At 38.8% G+C, this 19278-nt stretch overlaps 6 protein-coding genes across 6 annotated transcripts; 4 read left to right on the top strand and 2 right to left on the bottom strand.

Moving 5' to 3' along the window:
• Positions 1-582: 582 nt before the first annotated feature.
• Positions 583-2219, bottom strand: LOC141644422 (protein CURLY FLAG LEAF 1). The gene is made up of 2 exons (XM_074453954.1): positions 1682-2219; positions 583-1190 (listed from the first exon to the last, which is right to left on the bottom strand). Exons 1-2 carry the CDS (start codon positions 1973-1975, stop codon positions 834-836), a joined length of 651 nt encoding a protein of 216 aa, XP_074310055.1. The 5' UTR covers positions 1976-2219; the 3' UTR covers positions 583-833.
• A 1114-nt stretch (positions 2220-3333) lies between these two features.
• On the top strand, positions 3334-5384 carry LOC141644420 (leucine-rich repeat protein 1-like). Its single transcript, XM_074453952.1, has 7 exons — positions 3334-3632; positions 3761-3893; positions 3990-4061; positions 4558-4701; positions 4787-4858; positions 4945-5016; positions 5117-5384. The coding sequence occupies exons 1-7, from the start codon at positions 3557-3559 to the stop codon at positions 5193-5195; spliced, it is 648 nt and encodes a 215-aa protein (XP_074310053.1). The 5' UTR covers positions 3334-3556; the 3' UTR covers positions 5196-5384.
• A 777-nt stretch (positions 5385-6161) lies between these two features.
• On the top strand, positions 6162-6832 carry LOC141644421 (uncharacterized). Its single transcript, XM_074453953.1, has 2 exons — positions 6162-6381; positions 6550-6832. The coding sequence occupies exons 1-2, from the start codon at positions 6244-6246 to the stop codon at positions 6661-6663; spliced, it is 252 nt and encodes an 83-aa protein (XP_074310054.1). The 5' UTR covers positions 6162-6243; the 3' UTR covers positions 6664-6832.
• A 2025-nt stretch (positions 6833-8857) lies between these two features.
• LOC141644419 (delta(3,5)-Delta(2,4)-dienoyl-CoA isomerase, peroxisomal) lies at positions 8858-10055 on the bottom strand. Its single transcript, XM_074453951.1, has 2 exons — positions 9314-10055; positions 8858-9245 (listed from the first exon to the last, which is right to left on the bottom strand). The coding sequence occupies exons 1-2, from the start codon at positions 9954-9956 to the stop codon at positions 9055-9057; spliced, it is 834 nt and encodes a 277-aa protein (XP_074310052.1). The 5' UTR covers positions 9957-10055; the 3' UTR covers positions 8858-9054.
• Positions 10056-10934: 879 nt separating this feature from the next.
• On the top strand, positions 10935-14044 carry LOC141644418 (serine/threonine-protein kinase PBS1). The gene is made up of 5 exons (XM_074453950.1): positions 10935-11587; positions 11830-12032; positions 12137-12326; positions 12427-12818; positions 13090-14044. Exons 1-5 carry the CDS (start codon positions 11464-11466, stop codon positions 13678-13680), a joined length of 1500 nt encoding a protein of 499 aa, XP_074310051.1. The 5' UTR covers positions 10935-11463; the 3' UTR covers positions 13681-14044.
• A 1703-nt stretch (positions 14045-15747) lies between these two features.
• LOC141644416 (exocyst complex component EXO70C1-like) lies at positions 15748-18693 on the top strand. The gene has a single exon (XM_074453948.1). The coding sequence runs from the start codon at positions 16517-16519 to the stop codon at positions 18545-18547; it is 2031 nt and encodes a 676-aa protein (XP_074310049.1). The 5' UTR covers positions 15748-16516; the 3' UTR covers positions 18548-18693.
• Positions 18694-19278: the final 585 nt, after the last annotated feature.

Raw genomic sequence — 19278 nt, 5'->3', positions numbered from 1 at the left:
TATGTCGGCACAGTAGTTAAGGAAGTTTTAACAATTGGATAATGCATTAATAGTCTGGCTAGGGCATAAACAAAGCTCCCAGAATCGAACAACAACTGACACTATGACCATGGTTAAGGATTTTATATACGATGGCAAGGAATAAACAACTGCAAGGTTGGCAAGTTACATATTCCGTAGAATACTAGGGAGAAGCAAGGAGACAACAAGAATAACGAATTAAGGCAACATTAAAAGGATCGGAAGAATGAACATATACACAGAAAGATGAAATAAAAAGAAAAGCAACGTTCTACATATATAAGAATGTAGCAATCACCCACGAACCTCTTTTTTCCTTTTAGAACTATTACGGATTTGGATTTGGATTCGGTCCTACCCAAAAAAAAAAAAAAAACCAGAGGTGGTCTTAAAGCACTAATAACTTGTTAAATGTTAACCCGTCGAACAAAGAAGAAGCTAAGAAAAGTTTTCACAGGAAGAAAGGTAGGAGTAAAATAGTGTTGATAGTTGATGGAGAATAATGAGAGGAAATGGGATTCCCCCAGAAATGAAACAACAAAAAAAGAGTATATAGAGTGAGGCCATGCATGCAAATGGTTGATGGAGAAGGAAAAAGGAAAAGGAAAAGGAAAAGGAAAAGGATGGGACAAATTAAAATGAGAATCCCTTTGACAAAAGCCAAAGAGTTATGCTTCATTCCCCATCCATCCATCCATCCATCCCCCTTTCCATATTAAATCCAACAAAGCTAATTAAATCTGTGGCATCCAACAAGTGAACAAGTAAAATGAAAAGAAAAAAAAGAGAGAAGATTGATGTTACTAATTAAATTAAGAGGAGTTATTGGCAGCAAAGTGAAGAAGGTGTCCGCAACATTTGGGACATTGGTCGACATGCTTAGGCACCATGTGGTACATTAAGCAGGTCTTGCAACCTGCTACCACCAATACGGCTGCTTGTTTTAGTTGTTGTTGTAGTCGGTTTTTGGTTGATCTGAAACTTTCTTGGCTACTCCAACAAGATGATTCTGTTGAGGATCTCTCAGTCTCGCTTTCATCATCTTCATCATTATCAGTTTCATCTTGTTCATCGGAATCGTAGTCTCCGTTGTAGCCTGTAGCTGTTGTTCGTGGATCTTCTTTGACTTTCTTTCCAGTCCTCCAGTTGATGTAATACAGCTCCCCTGTCTGTAATTACTAATTAGTACGAGTAGTGTTTAAACAAACAAACAAACATAAGGTTTATCTTTTTAAGTAACTAACTAATCCATCGTTGTTGTAGTTGATGTATATGTATGTGTATGTGTATGTGATACGAACAAGTAAATAAAAGGGCAAGCAATTAGACAGATAGCTCAGATTTAGTTAAATTTGGTGAAAAAGCAGCAGCAGCAGCCCACAACATTTACATATGCGTTTTGAAGAAACACATACATAAAGTAGGGTTTTGAAGAAACACATACTCCATACAATGGACATTAAATGCAAGTAAAGAAAGAAAGAAAGAAGGAGGAGAATAGAGACAGAAATAATAAATACACAAATTAATAGAATGAAATAAATACAGCGGGCATTAATGGACTACAAAACAAGCACCAATAATATTACTTTACTCTCTACATAAATGACTTATTATAAATAGTAGACAAGAAATAAAAATGAAAGAAGAAGAAAGGAACCTTTAAATCGAGACATTGCTCCCAATGGTAAGGGAGAGAAATATGGGAGTTTAATTGAATTAGCGTACAATTATCATCTGACGATGATGCGTTTGCAGCAGCACCACCAACATAATCATCATTATCATTATCATTATCATCATCTTGTTGTTGTTGTTGTTGTTGATGATTTACAATATCTGAAGATTCCGATGACGATGAAGATGAGCCCCTCCGGATCCGGGTAGTGGTTTGAGTCTGATTTAGAGAGCAGTTTTGGAGTGATCTCTCCAACGACGCCGTCACCGTCCCCATACGCCAACCAACAATTAATTAATTAATTAATTAATAATTAATAAAATAAAATAGATTGAATTGAATGGGAGAGAGTAGAGGTGAGTGAGGATGTAGATTTTTGAGAGGATACGGTGGTGGATTCTACTGGGTCTCTCTACTTGTCATCCCTATTTCTTTTTGTCAATACCCTACGCCTCCCTCTTCTCCGCTTTTCTTTCTAACACCAATAACCTCACTCCCCAACGTATTTCAGGCCTTTATATATGTATATATGCTATTGCCAACACCGCTCCCTATTTCATTTTTTATGCTACATTCCTACCCCTCCATAGTCCAACCTAATAAGTACTATTAAGGTCGTATGTAAATTTATTTGTCATTATTGTGCTTCATTAGTCAAACTCAATTAGGTATTTAGGTCACACCATATATAGTTCCTCCATTCATACGCATAATTAAATAACTACATTAATCCTCTCTAGTCCGTTTTATACCAATAATAACTTGTCTTATAACCGGTTTGTCTAATGTAGACATTTGCCCATTTGCCTAGTCTATAATTCTATTTACACAAAGTGGTTGATATGAGAGAGATGCTAGCTAGCTAGTAGCTACCATGATACACTAATAATGGACCATAACACGCTAGTAATCACTTGGTTATGTGGACATGTTTATAGCTGTCATTTTTATGTTAATGATTCACGTCGTCGTCACATAGAAGTATGCACCCCACGATGTGTGAAAAGCGTTGGTGTCCGACTACCACCTTTCAATTCAATAATGGAAACAAGTTCATGTCGAGATGCCTCATAAAATTTCTTAGATTGTTACTTTCAGCTTATAATCGAAAGAACAAATAACTAATAGAAAGAATGAGTTACTTATAGAGAATTAAACTAATCGGAAGTAGACTTGTACTCGGGCGGGGCCGGACTCTCCTAGTCGGACCCGGGCCAGGCCAGGGTGAGGGGCGTGCTTGGCCGGGCCGGACCGGGTTGAGATATGCTTAACCCGGGCCAGGGCCCGAGACGGGCTGGCGGGCCTTACCAATTTATTTATTTTTGCTAAAATGACGAGCCATGGGCAGGCCAGACTGGAATTTTAGGACCCGGGCCAGGCCCGGGTAAACGGCGGGGCAAGGCCGGACCGGGTCGGGTCAAGTTGCATAAAATAACGGGCTAAGGCGGACCGGGTCGAGTCAGCCCGTGCTGATGGCCAACTCTGATCGGAAGCAACAAGTAAAAGCAACAACTTAAACGAGACAATGTTAAAAGTAAAGGTAATTTGTGGACATAGAATGGGAAAGGCCCAAGTAGAGGGTTGTATAAATTGATGATGAATTAAAATAGATTAGGAGCCCATAAAGTGATAGATAGCGTATGAGAAGCCCAAGTAGAGGGTAGAGACAAATAGAGATTCTGGCTTGGTTTGGCACATACACACACAGTCTTTCTCTCACTTCACTTTCACTCTCTCACACAAACACACATACACACACAGTTACCGACTACCGTGTAGGCAGACAAGGCGTGTTAGTTGTTGTTAGCAGGATTTTGTTAGTTGTTTGTTAGGTTTAATTTGAGGGAGGCATCAGGCATGGCCGTCGTCTATGCTTTGTTTTGTTTCACCACTTTCCTCTCTCTATTGTCTGCTTCTTCTGCTAACCTTGAAGGTACTAATTACTTACTATAGTCTGTCTATATATACCCTATTCTATTCTATTCTATGTTAATTGACTTGAATTAATAAATACTGGATATTCCTTCATGAATACATACAATTAATGAGTAATACTTACAGGAGATGCACTTTATGCCCTTAGAAGAGCAGTTAGAGACCCTGGGAATGTATTGCAGAGTTGGGATCCCACTCTTGTTAACCCCTGCACTTGGTTCCATGTCACTTGTGACCATCTTAACCGGGTCACCCGCCTGTATGTCCTCATTTTTTTCATTTTCATTTTTATTTTTATTTTTATTTTATTTTATGGCTTATAAATTACGTAATTAACAATGAAATGAAATGATAGGGATCTAGGGAATGCAAAGCTATCTGGTAAATTAGTTCCGCAATTAGGAAACCTTCACCACCTTCAATATTTGTAAGTATACTTCATTCCCTACTTTATTAAATTTACTCTTGCATTAACTCCTCCTCTACTGTTGTTAGTTGTTACTCATTTAATTTATAAATCTAGTATCATCTGCAAACAACTTATTGCTTCTCAACTCCAACTTGTGACAATCATAACCTCAGATTTGGTAGCATCTTATTAACTGCTTGCCTTGCCAACTGTTTGTTTAGCTCTTACCCTATAGCTTGCTTGTGGTAGGATCATGTAGGTTACCCCAAATCAATATAATACTTTTGAGTTTTTCTAAATCAATATGGAATTATACTTGTTTGCACCATCTATGAAATGGGTATATTAAATTTTACTGTTATCATATTTGAAAGTGCATTTAGTGGGGGATCTATCATCTTGTGGTGGTCAATGCATAATGCTATGACCTATGAGTATGTCTTTTGGGGGCTCCATCTTGCTTTATAGAGGGGGAATTAATAAGACATTTTTATTGTTTATTTGTGTTTGACAGAGAGCTCTACACCAACAATTTTGTGGGACAAATACCAGAGGAGTTTGGTGGGCTAAGGAGCTTATTGAGCTTAGATCTCTTCCACAACAATCTCACTGGCCCAATTCCTTCTTCCCTCTCCAACCTTTCCACTCTTAAGTTCTTGTCAGCATCTCTTTCTTTTCTTCAATACTTAACTTCCACATAACTATGCTTTCTATTGACTACTGACGATGCCTCTCATCTGCAGACGACTAAATGACAACAAATTCACAGGAAGAATACCCAGAGACCTTACTAAGCTTCAAAACCTTAAGATCCTGTGTGCCTCTTTTTAACTCATATCTCCTCCCTCTTTATATAACTAGAAAAAAACATGTCCTCATCACCTTATGTTTGATGCCGCAGTAATGTCTCCAACAATAACCTGTGTGGTACAATCCCAACGTCTGGTTCCTTGTACAAGTTTACTCAAGACAGGTGAGATGACAATTGATAATTTCATTTTAAGTAGCGTTGTAATTATATCATCATAGGATGCTTGGACTCACAAGAAATGTGTTTGTTTGATGATGTTCAGCTTTGTGAATAATCCCAGACTTGAAGGGCCAGAGCTGATAGGGTTTGTGCGATACGATTCTGGAAGAGAATGCAATTAATCAAGAGTTCAACATTATTTGACTAGTAGCCTAGTAGGAGTGTTATGTACTGGTAGAACTAGTTAGTAATTGCGACTCTATTGTCTGAACAAGATGGGTGGCCACTGTGGCTGGTTTTGGCGAGCCTTAATTGATATCAAACAAGCTCATATGTTGAATGCTTTCCTAGCTAAGTCTAGACTCTTGCAACAAGCTCATATGTTGAACTCAATATAGGGTATTGAGTTCCATCTTCATGTTTTTTTTTTCCCTTCCTGGTACCTTGTACCCCTTTTCTGCTAAAAAACTTTGATCGCGTATAATTCAGTCATGAATTTGGAACGCGATGACTCTTTTTTTTCAAATTGATAGTCTTTCCGACATCTTTGATTTAAAATTTTTTTTTTATCACTTTATGAAGTAGTTGCAAGAGCTGTGGTTGGTCAAACGTTTTTAACCAAAAAAACGTTGATTAACTATATCTCATTGCTACGGGTTCATAAAGTGATGTGTTTTTTTTTACTCAAATTTATCATCTTTACGAGATGTTTAGTTTGAGAAAAAGATTTGCCGTTTTTGGAGTTTGTTACCAATAATTATAGACAAACAGACCGAGAGTCAAATATTTTAAACTCAAGAAGTGCTCTACTTGGTGAGGATTAGACCTGGAGGTAGACTCGGACCCGACCCGAACCCATCAGAACTGGGTAAGGGTCTATTGATCTTAGACCCTTGCGGAGTCTGGATCCAGGGTGAATTTTACGAGTCTAGGTGAAGCCGACGCAAAACAAACCCGTTGCCATCCCTATATCAGCCTTTAACACTGAGAAGCCGACGCAGACTGGCATGTTATGGGCTTTAGTAAAAACTAGTAAGAGGGGACAGACGCAAAAGTAATGGGCCAAAAAAAACAAAAAAGAGCAGACATGAGTGGGAGTGGGGGTGGGGTTGATGGGCTTTATATAAGAAGGAAGTTAAAATAGGGCGAAGGAGAGAGAGGAAATCAGCAGCACAAAAAATCAATCAAAACAATACTCCTACGCCGGCATAGATAGATAGAGAAGCTAAGATGTTTGGGGCATTTCGGGGAACAAGATTAATGGAGATTGTGAAAAAGCACGACTCAGGTGGACTCCTTTGGAAGCGCGTTAAACTCACGACAACTCGTAAAGCCAACGCCAAGAAACGCCTTCGTCGTGTTTGGCAGGTGATTCCATTTATTTATTTTAATAGTTTAATCAGCAATCTAATTAGGTTATTAGCAAGTGTTAGGGTTTTGATTGATGCCCAAATGTAAATGTAAATGTAAATGTAAATGTAAATGTTTTTATGAATCATATAATTGTATTGTATTGAATAATAATTAATTTTGTAGAATGAAGCTGTGCTTAAAGCGTGTTCAGCCCCAGCACCTTCAAGGTCAAATGATGTAAATGCCACCACCGTTGGACAGTCTAACCAAGATTCTTCAACCGGAGATCAAGCTTGAAGCACGCACGCACGCACGCACCGTATCAATTACTTTCTGTATTTCCTTGGATGATCAATATATAAATGGTCAGCCTTAGATCTTTTATTAACCAATTAGGCATATCTACTCGTGTATCTCTTTTGGTCAACACTTGACACAGGAGATGAAGGAAGGCATTTGATGCTTATACCTTGGCATTCATTTTTGTTTTTCTCAGTTATTTTTAATGTGTTATCCTGTTGGGCTCCTTGATGGTTGATGGTTGCGGCTAGCTTTTTATGCTATGCTAGCCGGTTACATACCTGACTAGGTTAGTTGCTTGTAATACCCTCACTTGACTCCCTTCCTCAAACATAACATAACATAACATGAAGAGGGAGGGAGGGAGGGAGAATGCGCAGCAAAGATGTAGATGCCATGCATGAATTACACCTCTCTTATCCTCATTCCTTCCTCAACCAATACATGTCTCCATTGCTTATAATATCTACTCCCTCCACCCCAATTTTATTGTCCCTTTCTCCCTCCTAATTCCAACAATGTCCTCCTAGTTTCCCATTAAATCCATTCCATTGCTTTTCACTTCCCTTCCTCTTTACCTTTTCCAAATACTTGTCCACTCTACTTCATTGTCTACATTAACAACAGACTCATTGTAGTACATGTTGTATTTAAGGGTCCATACATGTTTCTTTACTCCTTAACAATGATCATGGACACTCTCCATTGAAAGTACATTTTGTATTTAAGGCTCCATCACTCCATGTATAGTTAGTTATCCATGAAATCCAATGATCCTATTCCTCACTAACTTGAGAATGTGAAGAGACAACTTTCAGGCTATCATTACCCATAGCTCCATCTCACACGGAAATTATGATATTAATTTCCTTTTTGTCATCGAGATGCCTCTCTATCTCATGCCCCAAGTCTTGTTACCATTTGGCCTATTTTGTGTTTATTTGCCTAATTGTCCAAGTAGCGCTTAGCAATGTCTATTATTTTCTCTATTTCCGCGTCTGTAGCTCCATCAGTGGTCATAATTCTTAGTGATCATAATGATTTTATAGGACCCTTGAAATTTGAAGAGCTGTAATATCGTATCATAATGATCTTTCTTTATAATAACTGTATTTGCGTTTATATTTTACTACCGTAGTATTTTTTTGAGAACATAATTTGTCCAATTTCTTTTACGCAAAATCTTATTTCAGACGGACACTTTTCCCGTCTGAAATAAGACAGACAAAATGTTGCCATTTTTTAATAAAATGTAAGCAGTGAATCTACAAAATGTTATCACTAGAGGTGTCACTTTTTACCCTAAAAATAGTGGGAAAAATAATGGTAACATGTTATCAGAAAAATACAAACATTTTACTGTCAAATGATAACATGTTGTCCGTCTTATTTCAGACCAAAAGCAATGGTCTGAAGCAAGATGCACTGTTTCTTTTAATAAGAACAATACATAAAATATCATATCATAATTGTTTTTATTTGTATACTGGGTAGTTGGTACACGCTTAGAGTCCAAAGTTTTGAACTGAGACCATTAAACGTGAATGAAAAAGAACATTGTGAAAGAAATTATTTTTGCACGAATGTCATATGGAGAATTAGTACGAGTATATGCAGAAATTGTCTTCCGGATTGCATATATGCAACATTACTGCTGATTGGCAGCACTACCAGAACTACAACCAATCTGTGTCATTGCATTGTCCAGAAAAAGCTATATCTACTGATATAGCGGGCTTCTAAAGCCCAAGAAGTACAGCCTCATTGTATAGCTGATCACAGGTTGATTTGAATATACACGCCTATATGAACGACCCAAACTCAACCAGGGTTTAGATTGGATATTTGGGCTTTCATGGCGCTAAATCCGTACTAACAAAGATGGTACTGGGTTTATGACTTGAACTTCAAGCGACATGATACTTGCATTGAGACAGCTAACTCTAATTCAACTAATCAGTTATTTCTACAAGGGTGTCCTTGATCATGCGCCAGGGTTGGTTATCGCCAACTAGACTGGTTATCTACTAACTATACTAAGCATACGAGATTCAGAACTCACATATAGCTGCATTCTAGAGTCACCAAACACGTAGAACTAATTAGTTTGAGGAGTTGGCAACACCAAACAAATTGTAGTTTTATACGGAGTACTTGCTATTATTCCATTTGGAATCCCATAAGAGCTGAGTTTCAATGGAAGAAAATTCAATGGCATGGAGAAGTTGTGAAATTATTATTGTTTGCTGCTAACAAGTTGAGAAGCAGGCTTATGATGATACAAAGTGAAAGACAGGAAAGACATTGGAGCAGTCTTATTTTGGTGATACAAATTACAAAAAGGGATGACGAGAGTAATCTGGAATGGAAAGGGTGTATAAAAAGAGATCAAAGCTTAGCAAAAATAGGTTTACGTTTGTGGAGGAAGGCGGAGAGGGCCTCTTTAAGATCGTCAGAAAGGAGCATGGCAGAGTTCCAAGTAGCTACATAGTCCAATCCTTGTTCCATACTCATGTCCCTTGTTTTCAATAACACTGCCTTTGTCCCCATCACTGCTAACGGAGATTTCGCTGCCATTTCTGCCCAACAAATAAAAAAAAATAAGAAGATGAAATATTAATAATATATAATCAGAAGCATGGCATACCCTGAGCAATAGTGGCCAAATGTTGATCCAATTCCAGTTTGGTGTCAAAGACTCGAGAAAGCAAGCCCAAATCCTTAGCCTCAGCAGCTGAAAAGCGTCTGGCTGTCAAAGCCAGGTCCATAGCATTACCGAAGCCAACAATAGAAGGCAACCTCTGGAGAGTACCCAAGTCAGCAGTGATGGCGAGATCAACCTCCTTGACAGAGAAAAAAGCATCACAAGTAGAGTATCTAATGTCACAAGCAGTGATGAGATCAATACCACCGCCAACACAGGCCCCATGTATACCCACAATCACCGGTTTGCGACACTGCTCTAACGCGGTCACAGCCTCCTGCAGTTCAAGTATCCGTCTCCGGAGGCGCTCTCCACCCCGCCCGCGGTCTGAGGATTCAGATTCAGATTCAGATTTAATAGAGGAAAGGGTGTTGATGTCTATGCCTGAGCAGAAGTGATCTCCAGCAGCAGTTAGTATAATTACACTGACGTTAGGGTTTTGATCCAGACATCTGATTGCTTTGGGGAATTCTTGGAAGAAATCTGCAGATAAGGCGTTGCGTTGAGATGGCCGGTTCAGGATCACCCGGTATACTGATGATTTCTCTTCCATTTCCTCTACTTTCAGGCTTTTGTATTCCTCCATTCTTTTCTTTTTTTTTTTGACAATTTCCAATCACCAAATGTAGTGCGGAAGCAAATAATCTATCTATTCAACATGATTCATGAGATCATTTTACAATTTTTAATTTTGCATCTAAAGGGTGGGTATGACTTTGCCACGTCATCTTTTAGACCTGGTAAAATTAACCCGATCTGAATTTGACCGGACACTCGAACTCAAGACCTAAACTTAAAGATTTTAGATAAAAAGGAAAAATATATTAATATAACTGATAGAAGCCATTTAGTGAATAACATCCCAAAAAGATAAGGTTAAGACTCTTGTATTTTCAATACTCAACTTAAGACTATACTATATGGTAGATTATTGTCTTAAGAGTGTTTTATTTCTTCTAAGCACGTATTTAGGGAAGCTAATCGAGCAACGGATTGGTTAGCTAATGTGAGTGTCCATGCTCCTACGGCTGCTACTATTCTCAATGATCCACCGGATGGTCTTCGGTCAGTTCTTCGTGAAGACTTGTTGGGGGTTGCTTTCCCACGTCTAGTCGCTATTTAGTTTATATTTTATCTCGGGGCTTTGCCCCTCTTGAGCACCAAAAAAAAAGAGTGTTTTATTTAAAGGTAAATAAATAACACAAAATCTCATTTGTGACGGCACATATCCGTCACTCTGGAGTGACGGATACCATTTTACCTCACAAAGTACCCACTTTTTCTCTCTCTGCAACACTATTCATGTGGTCCCCTTTCTCCACTAACCCATTTTGTTATCATTTTAACTCACAAAATATCCGCCACAAATGGTGACCCGTCACAAGGGAGACCAATTGAATAAATAATTGAAATAAGAGCATCGAAAAATGTTAAAATTGTATTATTTGGAGTGAATGATAACCCGTAGAGTGTAGAAGGTGGTTGGTGTACGCGTAATGTGGGAGTAATAAGACATAAATAAATGAATGAATGTGGACATGTGGTCAAACTTGAAAGTTGAAAGTAAAGAAAGGCGGTGATTGAGTCAGTAAGACAGAATACACACGGTGCTACTGCTTTGATTGGATCATCTCATTCATTAATTCATTCGGGTCTAACCCACCCATTTGTGTTGTTATTTTTACTACTAGGAGTAGTGTGTTGACAAAAGAGAGCATTAATTGTGCGTTAGTATTTATTTATTTATTTATTTATTAATTACTGCGGCATTTGATTATTAGGTTCATCCTTTAATTGCCTTCCTTCCTTGCTTTTTTTTTTTTTTTTGTTTCACATCCTATATTCCTCATCTCATCTCATATTCTCATCTCATCTACTTTTCCTTGTTATTCTTCTTCTTCTTCTTCTTCCTCCTGCTTTTCTTATTTTTGACCTCCCTCAACTGCACAAATATACTTTACAAGATTTGATTTCATTTTTTTCATACTGGGTATTGTATTTGTATTTGTATTTGTATTTGTATTTGTATTTGTATACATGTGTTTGTTAAAACCTAAGAGATTGTAGAAGAATAATAAGAAGAATAAGAAGAAATGGGGTGCTTCTCCTGTTTTGAATCAAAGGAAGAAGAAAGATTGAACCCAATTAGGAGAGAGCAAGATGATCGGAAAGATGCTCTTCCTTCTAACAACTCCAACATCTCTAAGTTATCTTCTGGTTGCTTTCTTTCTTCTTTTTAATTAATTAATTTATAGAGTATTTCTGATTTCATTCTACTACTCCAATTCCATATTGCTCAATTCTAACTTGAACCAATTACTCTCCTCTTTACTCAATTTTACTAGGATCTCAAACTAGATTACTTTTAATAATTACTAAAAAAAAACATGTTAGATTCAGTCTTCCATTCTAAATAAATATCCAATCTTAATCTCATAATAAATGATGTGGGTTATCAGGAGCTGATAGGTTGAAAACAAGAAATAATGTGGGGCTAAGACGAGAATGTTCGGCACCCAAGGATTTACCGGATGCCAATATATCAGCACAAACATTCACATTCCGTGATCTAGCAGCTGCAACCAGAAACTTCCGTGAAGAATGCTTCATTGGTGAAGGGGGGTTTGGGCGTGTCTACAAAGGCCAATTGGACACAGGCCAGGTAACAAGAAATAAAACAATACAATACAAATACAATACAATGAGATTAGATTAGATTTATTCAATAGACTTATAAAGCTAACATGTTATGTTATGTTTGTGCAGGTTGTTGCTGTTAAACAGTTAGATAGAAATGGTCTTCAGGGAAATAGAGAATTCCTTGTTGAAGTTCTAATGCTCAGCCTTTTGCATCATGTCAATCTCGTTAATCTCATTGGATACTGTGCTGATGGTGAGCAGAGGTTACTTGTCTATGAGTATATGTCCCTCGGATCTTTGGAAGATCATCTCCTTGGTACCTACCCTTTTCATTCTCTTGCTTATTTCTCATTTCTCTTCTAAACACTATCATTCCTAGTCCACTCCTCAACTCACTCATGAATGGATGCTTGTAGATCTTCCCCCTGATAGAGAACCACTTGACTGGAATACTCGCATGAAAATTGCGGCTGGCGCTGCTAAAGGTTTGGAGTATCTTCATGATAAAGCTAACCCACCCGTTATTTATAGAGACTTCAAGTCATCCAACATACTCTTGGATGAAGCCTTTCATCCAAAGCTCTCCGATTTCGGCCTTGCCAAACTAGGACCTACCGGTGACAAGTCACATGTTTCTACTAGGGTCATGGGCACATATGGTTATTGTGCCCCTGAATATGCTATGACTGGCCAATTGACTGTTAAGTCTGATGTATACAGTTTCGGGGTTGTCTTCTTGGAGTTGATTACTGGACGTCGTTCTATTGACAGCACCCGTCCTCATGGAGAGCAGAATCTTGTGGCTTGGGTAATTTACTTGTTCTTCACTCAACTTCGTCATCTTCTTTAATCTTGTCTGTCTTGTAATTTGTCAAATGTGTCTTTAAGAGCTGACAGGTAATGTGAGACCTCCTCTACAAGTAAAAGTCATACTTGTATAACCACAAACCCAATTTATGCCACATTGCCCCCCCATTTTTATGAAATATTGAAATAAGGGTGTGTGTTTGTTTATAAAACCGCCGGAACATCAACATGTTTTGTCCTTTTGTTGAGAATGCCAACTAAAATGTGTGCAGGCACGTCCGTTTTTCAATGACCGGCGCAAATTTTTGAAACTAGCAGATCCTCGGCTACAAGGGCGGTTTCCTACAAGAGGTCTATACCAAGCATTGGCTATTGCATCAATGTGCATTCAAGAAAATGGAGCAGCCCGTCCTCTGATAGGTGATGTCGTAACTGCCCTCTCTTATCTGGCAAACCAGGCATATGATCCCATTGCAAAAGACGATAGGAGGAACAAAGACGAGAATGGGGGCAAAATAGGACGGAGTGAAGATGGGGTTGGGTCAGGGCGTAAGTGGGAGTTGGAAGGTTCAGAGAAAGAGGAGTCTCCTAAAGAAACAGCTCGTATGCTGAACAAGGACTTAGATAGAGAACGGGCAGTTGCTGAGGCTAAAATGTGGGGAGAAAATTTGCGTGTAAAGAGGCGGCAAACATTGGATTCAGAAGGTGGGTCTGAGAAAGACGATTCCCCCAAAGAGACCACCAAAATATTGAATCGAGATTCAGAGAGGGAAAGAGCAGTGGCAGAGGCTAAAATGTGGGGTGAGAATTGGCGGGAGAGAAGAAGGCAAAGCCAAGGTCCTAATGATGCTGCACATGGTTGATTGTAAAGTATGCCGAAACAGTCTACTGCTGCTCAGTGCAGGTCATTGTAGAATTGTAGTTTGCAACTTTTTTTTTTTTTTTTTTTTTTTTTTTTTTTTGAGTTTTTTTCTTTTAAGTAGTGAAAATGTGTAGAGGCCTGGTGTTGAGGAACAAACGCCCACATGTTTTTTCACCTTAGTTTTGTTTTCAATTTTCTGGAACGATTGCCAGATGAAAGGCAAAAGACGATAAAGAAGGCCAGGGCATGTGGCATATGCTTGTAAACGGCTGAGTGTACATCTCCCGGAAGAAAGAAAGAAAAAAAAGATTTGTATCAGTGTAAAACAATACAGCATATAATGGAGGCTTGGCATGTTTAATTTCCTTGTAATAGCAGATTATAGTATGTGGCACTTACATTTTTTCGGCTGCATCTAAAACATAAAAAAAAAAAGACCACCGAGGAATGCCTTGCGTGCGACTCCAAGAGGTTTAGATTTAGATATATACTCCATAGGTAAAAGTGGCAGCCAAGTTCAGTGAATTATCGAATTTATATATAGACGAAAGACGATTCATTTAAGTAGTCGGTAAATAATACTGGTAAGATGAGAAAGGCAAAGTATATGAGAAAATGAGGTAGCTTGTAATAGAAGTAGTCGGACTGGGTTTGATGCGGAGAAGTCAAAATTCCAAACATTTTCAAAGCGGAGCATCAGTCCCGTTTTAAAACTTGGGACATTACAACACCAATACTTGAGATCCTTGCTTCAATTTGATCATCTTGGTACGTCTTTCTTCAATTTTCACTATTCTAAGTAGGTATGCCCTCTCCATTTACTTATTTAAATCCAGATTCTTTTATTACTGTCTAAAATCCCAAATTTGGATTCATTTTATTATGCAATATTATATTTCAGGTATGATGTAAAGACCCCTTGTCGTTTCTGGGTCATGTAATATCCCCAAAGCCTGAATGTTGTAATTGTGGTGAAATAATAAGCAATTAATGATTTGGTGAACAATGTGATGCTTTTTTATAAAGTTTAATGCTTTCCATTTAAATTCTGGATATTTTTGGGAATATGCTACAATAGTGAATTAGGGATTGAGGAACATGTGTGAGGTTGGTCGGTTACAAGGAAGACACTAATTGGTATTTGTCATTTTGGCAAATGTCACTTTCCCTTTCCGTAGGGGGGAGAGTTTGTAAACTTCTTTTGCAGGCAAATGCATAGGACACACTCAGAGCTGCTGCAAGTCTTCATTCTTCAATGCTGGATCGTTTACATAGGGTACTGTGTCTTAACTTCACTCTTAATTTAGGTTGATGCTTGATTGATGAGCATGCTTATTTAATCAAACTTTGCATTCATCTCCGTAGTAATTTGAAGAGCACAAGTTATTAGAAACAACAAGAGTGAGAGAAGATATAGAATAGTTGTTGGACATGTAAGTTGAAATCGGGCTTCAGAGGACTAGACTTTGTAGTAGTAGTTAGCAGAACCTAATGTGGGTTCAAGTGTTAGAACAGGCATTCAAAGGGCTTCTTGTTTTCAAATATACCCTCCATATTCTCATCTCTATGTTTCAAGTGTAGTTCTGTTCACTCATCTAAGGTTTTATGTCCTACTGTTCTGATATCTGGTCTAATTTGCTTTTTGTCGTACCAGTTTGTTCTCAATTGTGTTGGTTACTTATTAATTATTGTACCAGCAATCCTACAGTTTGGCAGACATGCAGTCATATCACTCCAATCATGATGTCAGGCTCAAGGCTCTGAATGACATTTTGGAAGATTGTCTGGTCTAGAAGGCGTGGAAAAGCCTAACCCAAGAATTTTCGACATTGCTTTAGAGAGGGCAGAAAATGTGGCGCTTGAAGAGAGTTTGCAAATTGGAGATAGCCTGCAAAGCCTCGCCCAGCATGCATACCTGTTTCAGAAAGAATACAATACTTGTAGATAAACTTAAGATGCCCGATGCTGAGACCTGGAGACAAGATGTTATATACCTGCAGACTTGGCATCTGTTCAAGAGCTTCTTCAATCTGGTAAGTTGCTGAAAACAAACGCTAATTACAGTATGCATATCAATTCATCTTGTTTTAAATTCATCTGTTCAAGAGGTTTTCAGTCAGGTACCCAATTTTAAATTCTATTGGTTGTCTTACTAAGATGTTCAAATTTCCTTGCTTTTTTTCTTCTCCAATTGAAATGTTGATGGTTATTTTGTGTCTCTAACGTCTAGCCGAAAGTGCGTGTAGCATTGTAAGGAAAAAAACTCGTGTCTTCTCCCGTTAAGCTTAAATGATATTTTTGTAATCCTTGTTTAGTGACGTGTGAGGGTCATTGAATTGATTATCCTCTTATGTAATGAATTTAGATTGGAACCTGAACTACAATTCATAAATCAGCTTTTCATTTTATTGAGAATTCATAATTCCCACTCTTTCTCATGGTAATCTGTATTGTATTTTATTGGGCCAAATGATAATAAAATAAAAAATAAAAAAAGAGAGAGAATTGGTAAACAAAATAATGGAAGCGAGAATGATAGAGGGAATCTAAAAGTGGTGGAAGTCACATACTCCCATCCATCCATGCCTTTCCCTAACTTTCCTCCCTACACAATGTCAACCATTAACTAACTGCCCTTCCCTCCAAAATTAACGCCCAAACATTACCAAATATCCCTTCCATTCATTTCTTTTTTTCTTTTCTTTTCTTCTCTTCTCCTCATCCACCTCTATTCCGTCTTTCTTTTCCTCTCCTCTCTCTCATTCTCTGTTTTTTTTTGCCCATCACAACAACAGAGATTTACTAACAAAAAATAAATTTAAAAAATCGACAAAAAGATGGGGAAGACTCCTCGTCCGACCAAGTCCATTAGCTTCAATGATCGGAGTGTCTCCAAGGCGGATAAAGCCGCCCTTCTTAATAAATCCTCTAGCTTCAGTGTTCATGTAGACCGCCGCCTTCCTCCTCCCCACAGAACCCCTTCTTCTGTTAAAACCGAAAACAGCGATGGAAGGGACCAAGAAAATGGGGCGACTCTAAAAGAGGTTTCTGAGGAGATAGATGGCCTACTTGAAAATTTATCATCAATTGTGGATGTTTCCAATCTCCCTGAGATTCCTGAGTCGGTGGAGAAATTTGCCAAGATGGTCCAGTTGGAGATTGAGAAGTACGACTCAGGCGACTCTCCCTTGAACTTTGGGGATGATGTAGATCAAGACACCATGCTGGTCAATATGGTGAGCCGGCTATCAAAATTGTCTAATCTCCTTACCAAATTCTCTCCCACCCAAAAGCCAACCCCTTTCCTTAGCTTGACAACCCTAGTTGTCCAACATGCCATGACTTTCATGGAAGAGGAGCTTCGAATCATTCTAGAAGATGCTATGAACCCTAAATCCGCAAAGCATTCTTCTAACAATGTGGCTGATGCCACTGGTTCAGAAGAAGAAGAAGAAGAAGAGGGGGCCAATAACTACCCGGGGATTAGCCAAGACAAAATATCCAACATGAGGAGAATTGTTGCTCTTATGATTTCAGCTGGGTATGAAACAGAGTGCTGTCAAGTTTACAGCATCTTGAGAAGAAACGCGTTCAAGGAAGCGATGAACTTACATGGATTCGATAAGATAAGCATTGATGAGGTACAAAGGATGCAATGGGAGGCTTTAGAAGACCACATTGGTAGCTGGATCAAAGTTGTCAAATATGCTGCCAAGGTCCTGTTGCCGGGGGAGAAGAGGCTTTGTGATTCCGTCTTCTCTGACTCTCACCCCTCAATCAGCGAGGCCATGTTTTCCAACCTAATAAGATCCGCTGTCATTCTATTTCTTAACTTTGCCGAGGCAATTGGAATGACAAAGCGATCTGCAGAGAGGCTTTTCAAGGTGCTTGACATTTACGAGACTTTGTCCGAGCTCATGGCCGCCTTAGATGGTTTATGCTCCGACAAATGTGCTCATGAGCTAAGGTCCGAGCTATCATCTGTAAGGCGTCGGTTAGGTGAAGCCGCGGTTTCTATCTTTTGCGATCTGGAGAACTCGATCAAAAACGATGTTGCAAGGAACCCGGTCCCGGGGGGTGCAGTCCACCCTTTAACCCGGTACACCATGAACTACCTAAGGTACGCTTGTGATTTTAAAGAGACTCTCGAGCAAGTATTCTCTCTCCACCACGTCACTGAACAACATTTAGAAGCGCTCGAGCCAAGGCGGGACCCGGGGCACAAAGAGAACAACAACAACAATGAACACCAAAACGAAGAATCAGGCCCCAAACAAACACCATTTGCCGCAGAACTAATATGTATCATGGAGTTATTGGACGCAAACCTTGAGGCCAAGTCCAAGTTATACAAAGATCCGTCATTGAGGTTCATATTCTTGATGAACAACGGAAGATACATCCTGCAAAAGATCAAAGAATCGGCGGAAATTAATGAGATGGTGGGAAATAGTTGTCGTAGAAAGAGGTCTTCGGAGTTGAGAGGATATCATAAAAGCTACCAGAGAGAGACATGGAGCCGGGTTCTGCAGTGCCTGAACCAAGAAGGATTGCAGGTGAAAGGCAAGATTCAGAAACCGGTACTCAAGGAGCGGTTTAAGAATTTCAACCAAATGTTTGAAGAAATTCATAAAGCGCAGAGCAGTTGGGTAGTGAGTGATGAGCAGCTTCGATCTGAACTCCGAGTATCTATCTCAGCAGTTATGATTCCGGCTTATCGGTCTTTCATGGCCAGGTTTGGACAACATTTTACTCCAGGAAGACAGTCAGAAAAGTATATAAAGTTCCAACCCGAAGATATAGAGTCGACCATCGAAGGACTGTTTGAAGGCAATCAGAATCTGTCCATGGCTAGGAGGAAAACTTAAATCTCTGCATTTTTCTTCTGCCCTTTGAGTTTTGTTGGTTAAATGTTTTGTGATGCCATCAAAGTTTGCAAGTTGGATTCATAGTGATGTACACACACTAATGCATCAAATACTCTGTATTAGAGTTGTGATAGCCCACAGATTTGTACGTAAATGTTGTTGTTGTTGTATTTGTTGCTAAAACGTGTTAATTTGACATAAAAGGAGACCATCATGATAAGATGACAATCTCAAAATGATCCTGTATCCTTAGCTTGATCTTTTGGGCCTGGTAAGGGTGGTCTAAATTGTATCTAAAAATCACGGGCTGATCTGATAAAATGGAGAAAGAAAGCAATAGGATTGATTACATATGTGATGTGGAAGTTGATGGAATAAAAGGCCTCCAATACTAACTACTTTGTCCTGCACTACTCAATGTTATCTATCTTTGTTATGCCATGGATATGCTGGCGCTGCCATTCTATCTCTTCCTTATCACTTCATTAGCTCACCTCATCCTCATCCCTCTCCGTCCTCAATCCACTTTCCCCTTGTCATCCCGCTTCTCTATTGTTGGCACTGTTTACTGTGATACCTGCCTCAACAATGCTTTCTCCGCCTACAGCTACTTCATCCCTCGTATTATTACTTACTTACTTACTTACTACTTCCCTTTATAATGTCTTTTTATATTTTTATTTAATAATAATAATAATAATAATAAGAGATTGATTGATTGTAAATGTTAT

Source organism: Silene latifolia, chromosome 2 (genome assembly GCF_048544455.1).
Source record: "Silene latifolia isolate original U9 population chromosome 2, ASM4854445v1, whole genome shotgun sequence".
In the NCBI taxonomy this organism is placed as follows: Eukaryota; Viridiplantae; Streptophyta; class Magnoliopsida; order Caryophyllales; family Caryophyllaceae; genus Silene; species Silene latifolia.
Note: the sequence above shows the minus strand (reverse complement) of the source record. Positions and strands in the feature narration are given on the sequence as shown.

Bases quoted from the DNA above. Each gene is read 5' to 3' on its own strand.
- LOC141644422 (XM_074453954.1), bottom strand. From the start codon at position 1,975: ATGGGGACGGTGACGGCGTCGTTGGAGAGATCACTCCAAAACTGCTCT. The intron at 1,191-1,681 runs GTTCCTTTCTTC...TAGTAATTACAG, and splicing joins AGCAATGTCTCGATTTAAAG to ACAGGGGAGCTGTATTACAT.
- LOC141644420 (XM_074453952.1), top strand. From the start codon at position 3,557: ATGGCCGTCGTCTATGCTTTGTTTTGTTTCACCACTTTCCTCTCTCTA. The intron at 4,062-4,557 runs GTAAGTATACTT...TGTGTTTGACAG, and splicing joins CTTCACCACCTTCAATATTT to AGAGCTCTACACCAACAATT. The intron at 4,859-4,944 runs GTGTGCCTCTTT...TTGATGCCGCAG, and splicing joins CTTCAAAACCTTAAGATCCT to TAATGTCTCCAACAATAACC.
- LOC141644421 (XM_074453953.1), top strand. From the start codon at position 6,244: ATGTTTGGGGCATTTCGGGGAACAAGATTAATGGAGATTGTGAAAAAG. The intron at 6,382-6,549 runs GTGATTCCATTT...TTAATTTTGTAG, and splicing joins GCCTTCGTCGTGTTTGGCAG to AATGAAGCTGTGCTTAAAGC.
- LOC141644419 (XM_074453951.1), bottom strand. From the start codon at position 9,956: ATGGAGGAATACAAAAGCCTGAAAGTAGAGGAAATGGAAGAGAAATCA. The intron at 9,246-9,313 runs GTATGCCATGCT...TTTGTTGGGCAG, and splicing joins TTTGGCCACTATTGCTCAGG to AAATGGCAGCGAAATCTCCG.
- LOC141644418 (XM_074453950.1), top strand. From the start codon at position 11,464: ATGGGGTGCTTCTCCTGTTTTGAATCAAAGGAAGAAGAAAGATTGAAC. The intron at 11,588-11,829 runs GTTGCTTTCTTT...GTGGGTTATCAG, and splicing joins CATCTCTAAGTTATCTTCTG to GAGCTGATAGGTTGAAAACA. The intron at 12,327-12,426 runs GTACCTACCCTT...GGATGCTTGTAG, and splicing joins TTTGGAAGATCATCTCCTTG to ATCTTCCCCCTGATAGAGAA.
- LOC141644416 (XM_074453948.1), top strand. From the start codon at position 16,517: ATGGGGAAGACTCCTCGTCCGACCAAGTCCATTAGCTTCAATGATCGG.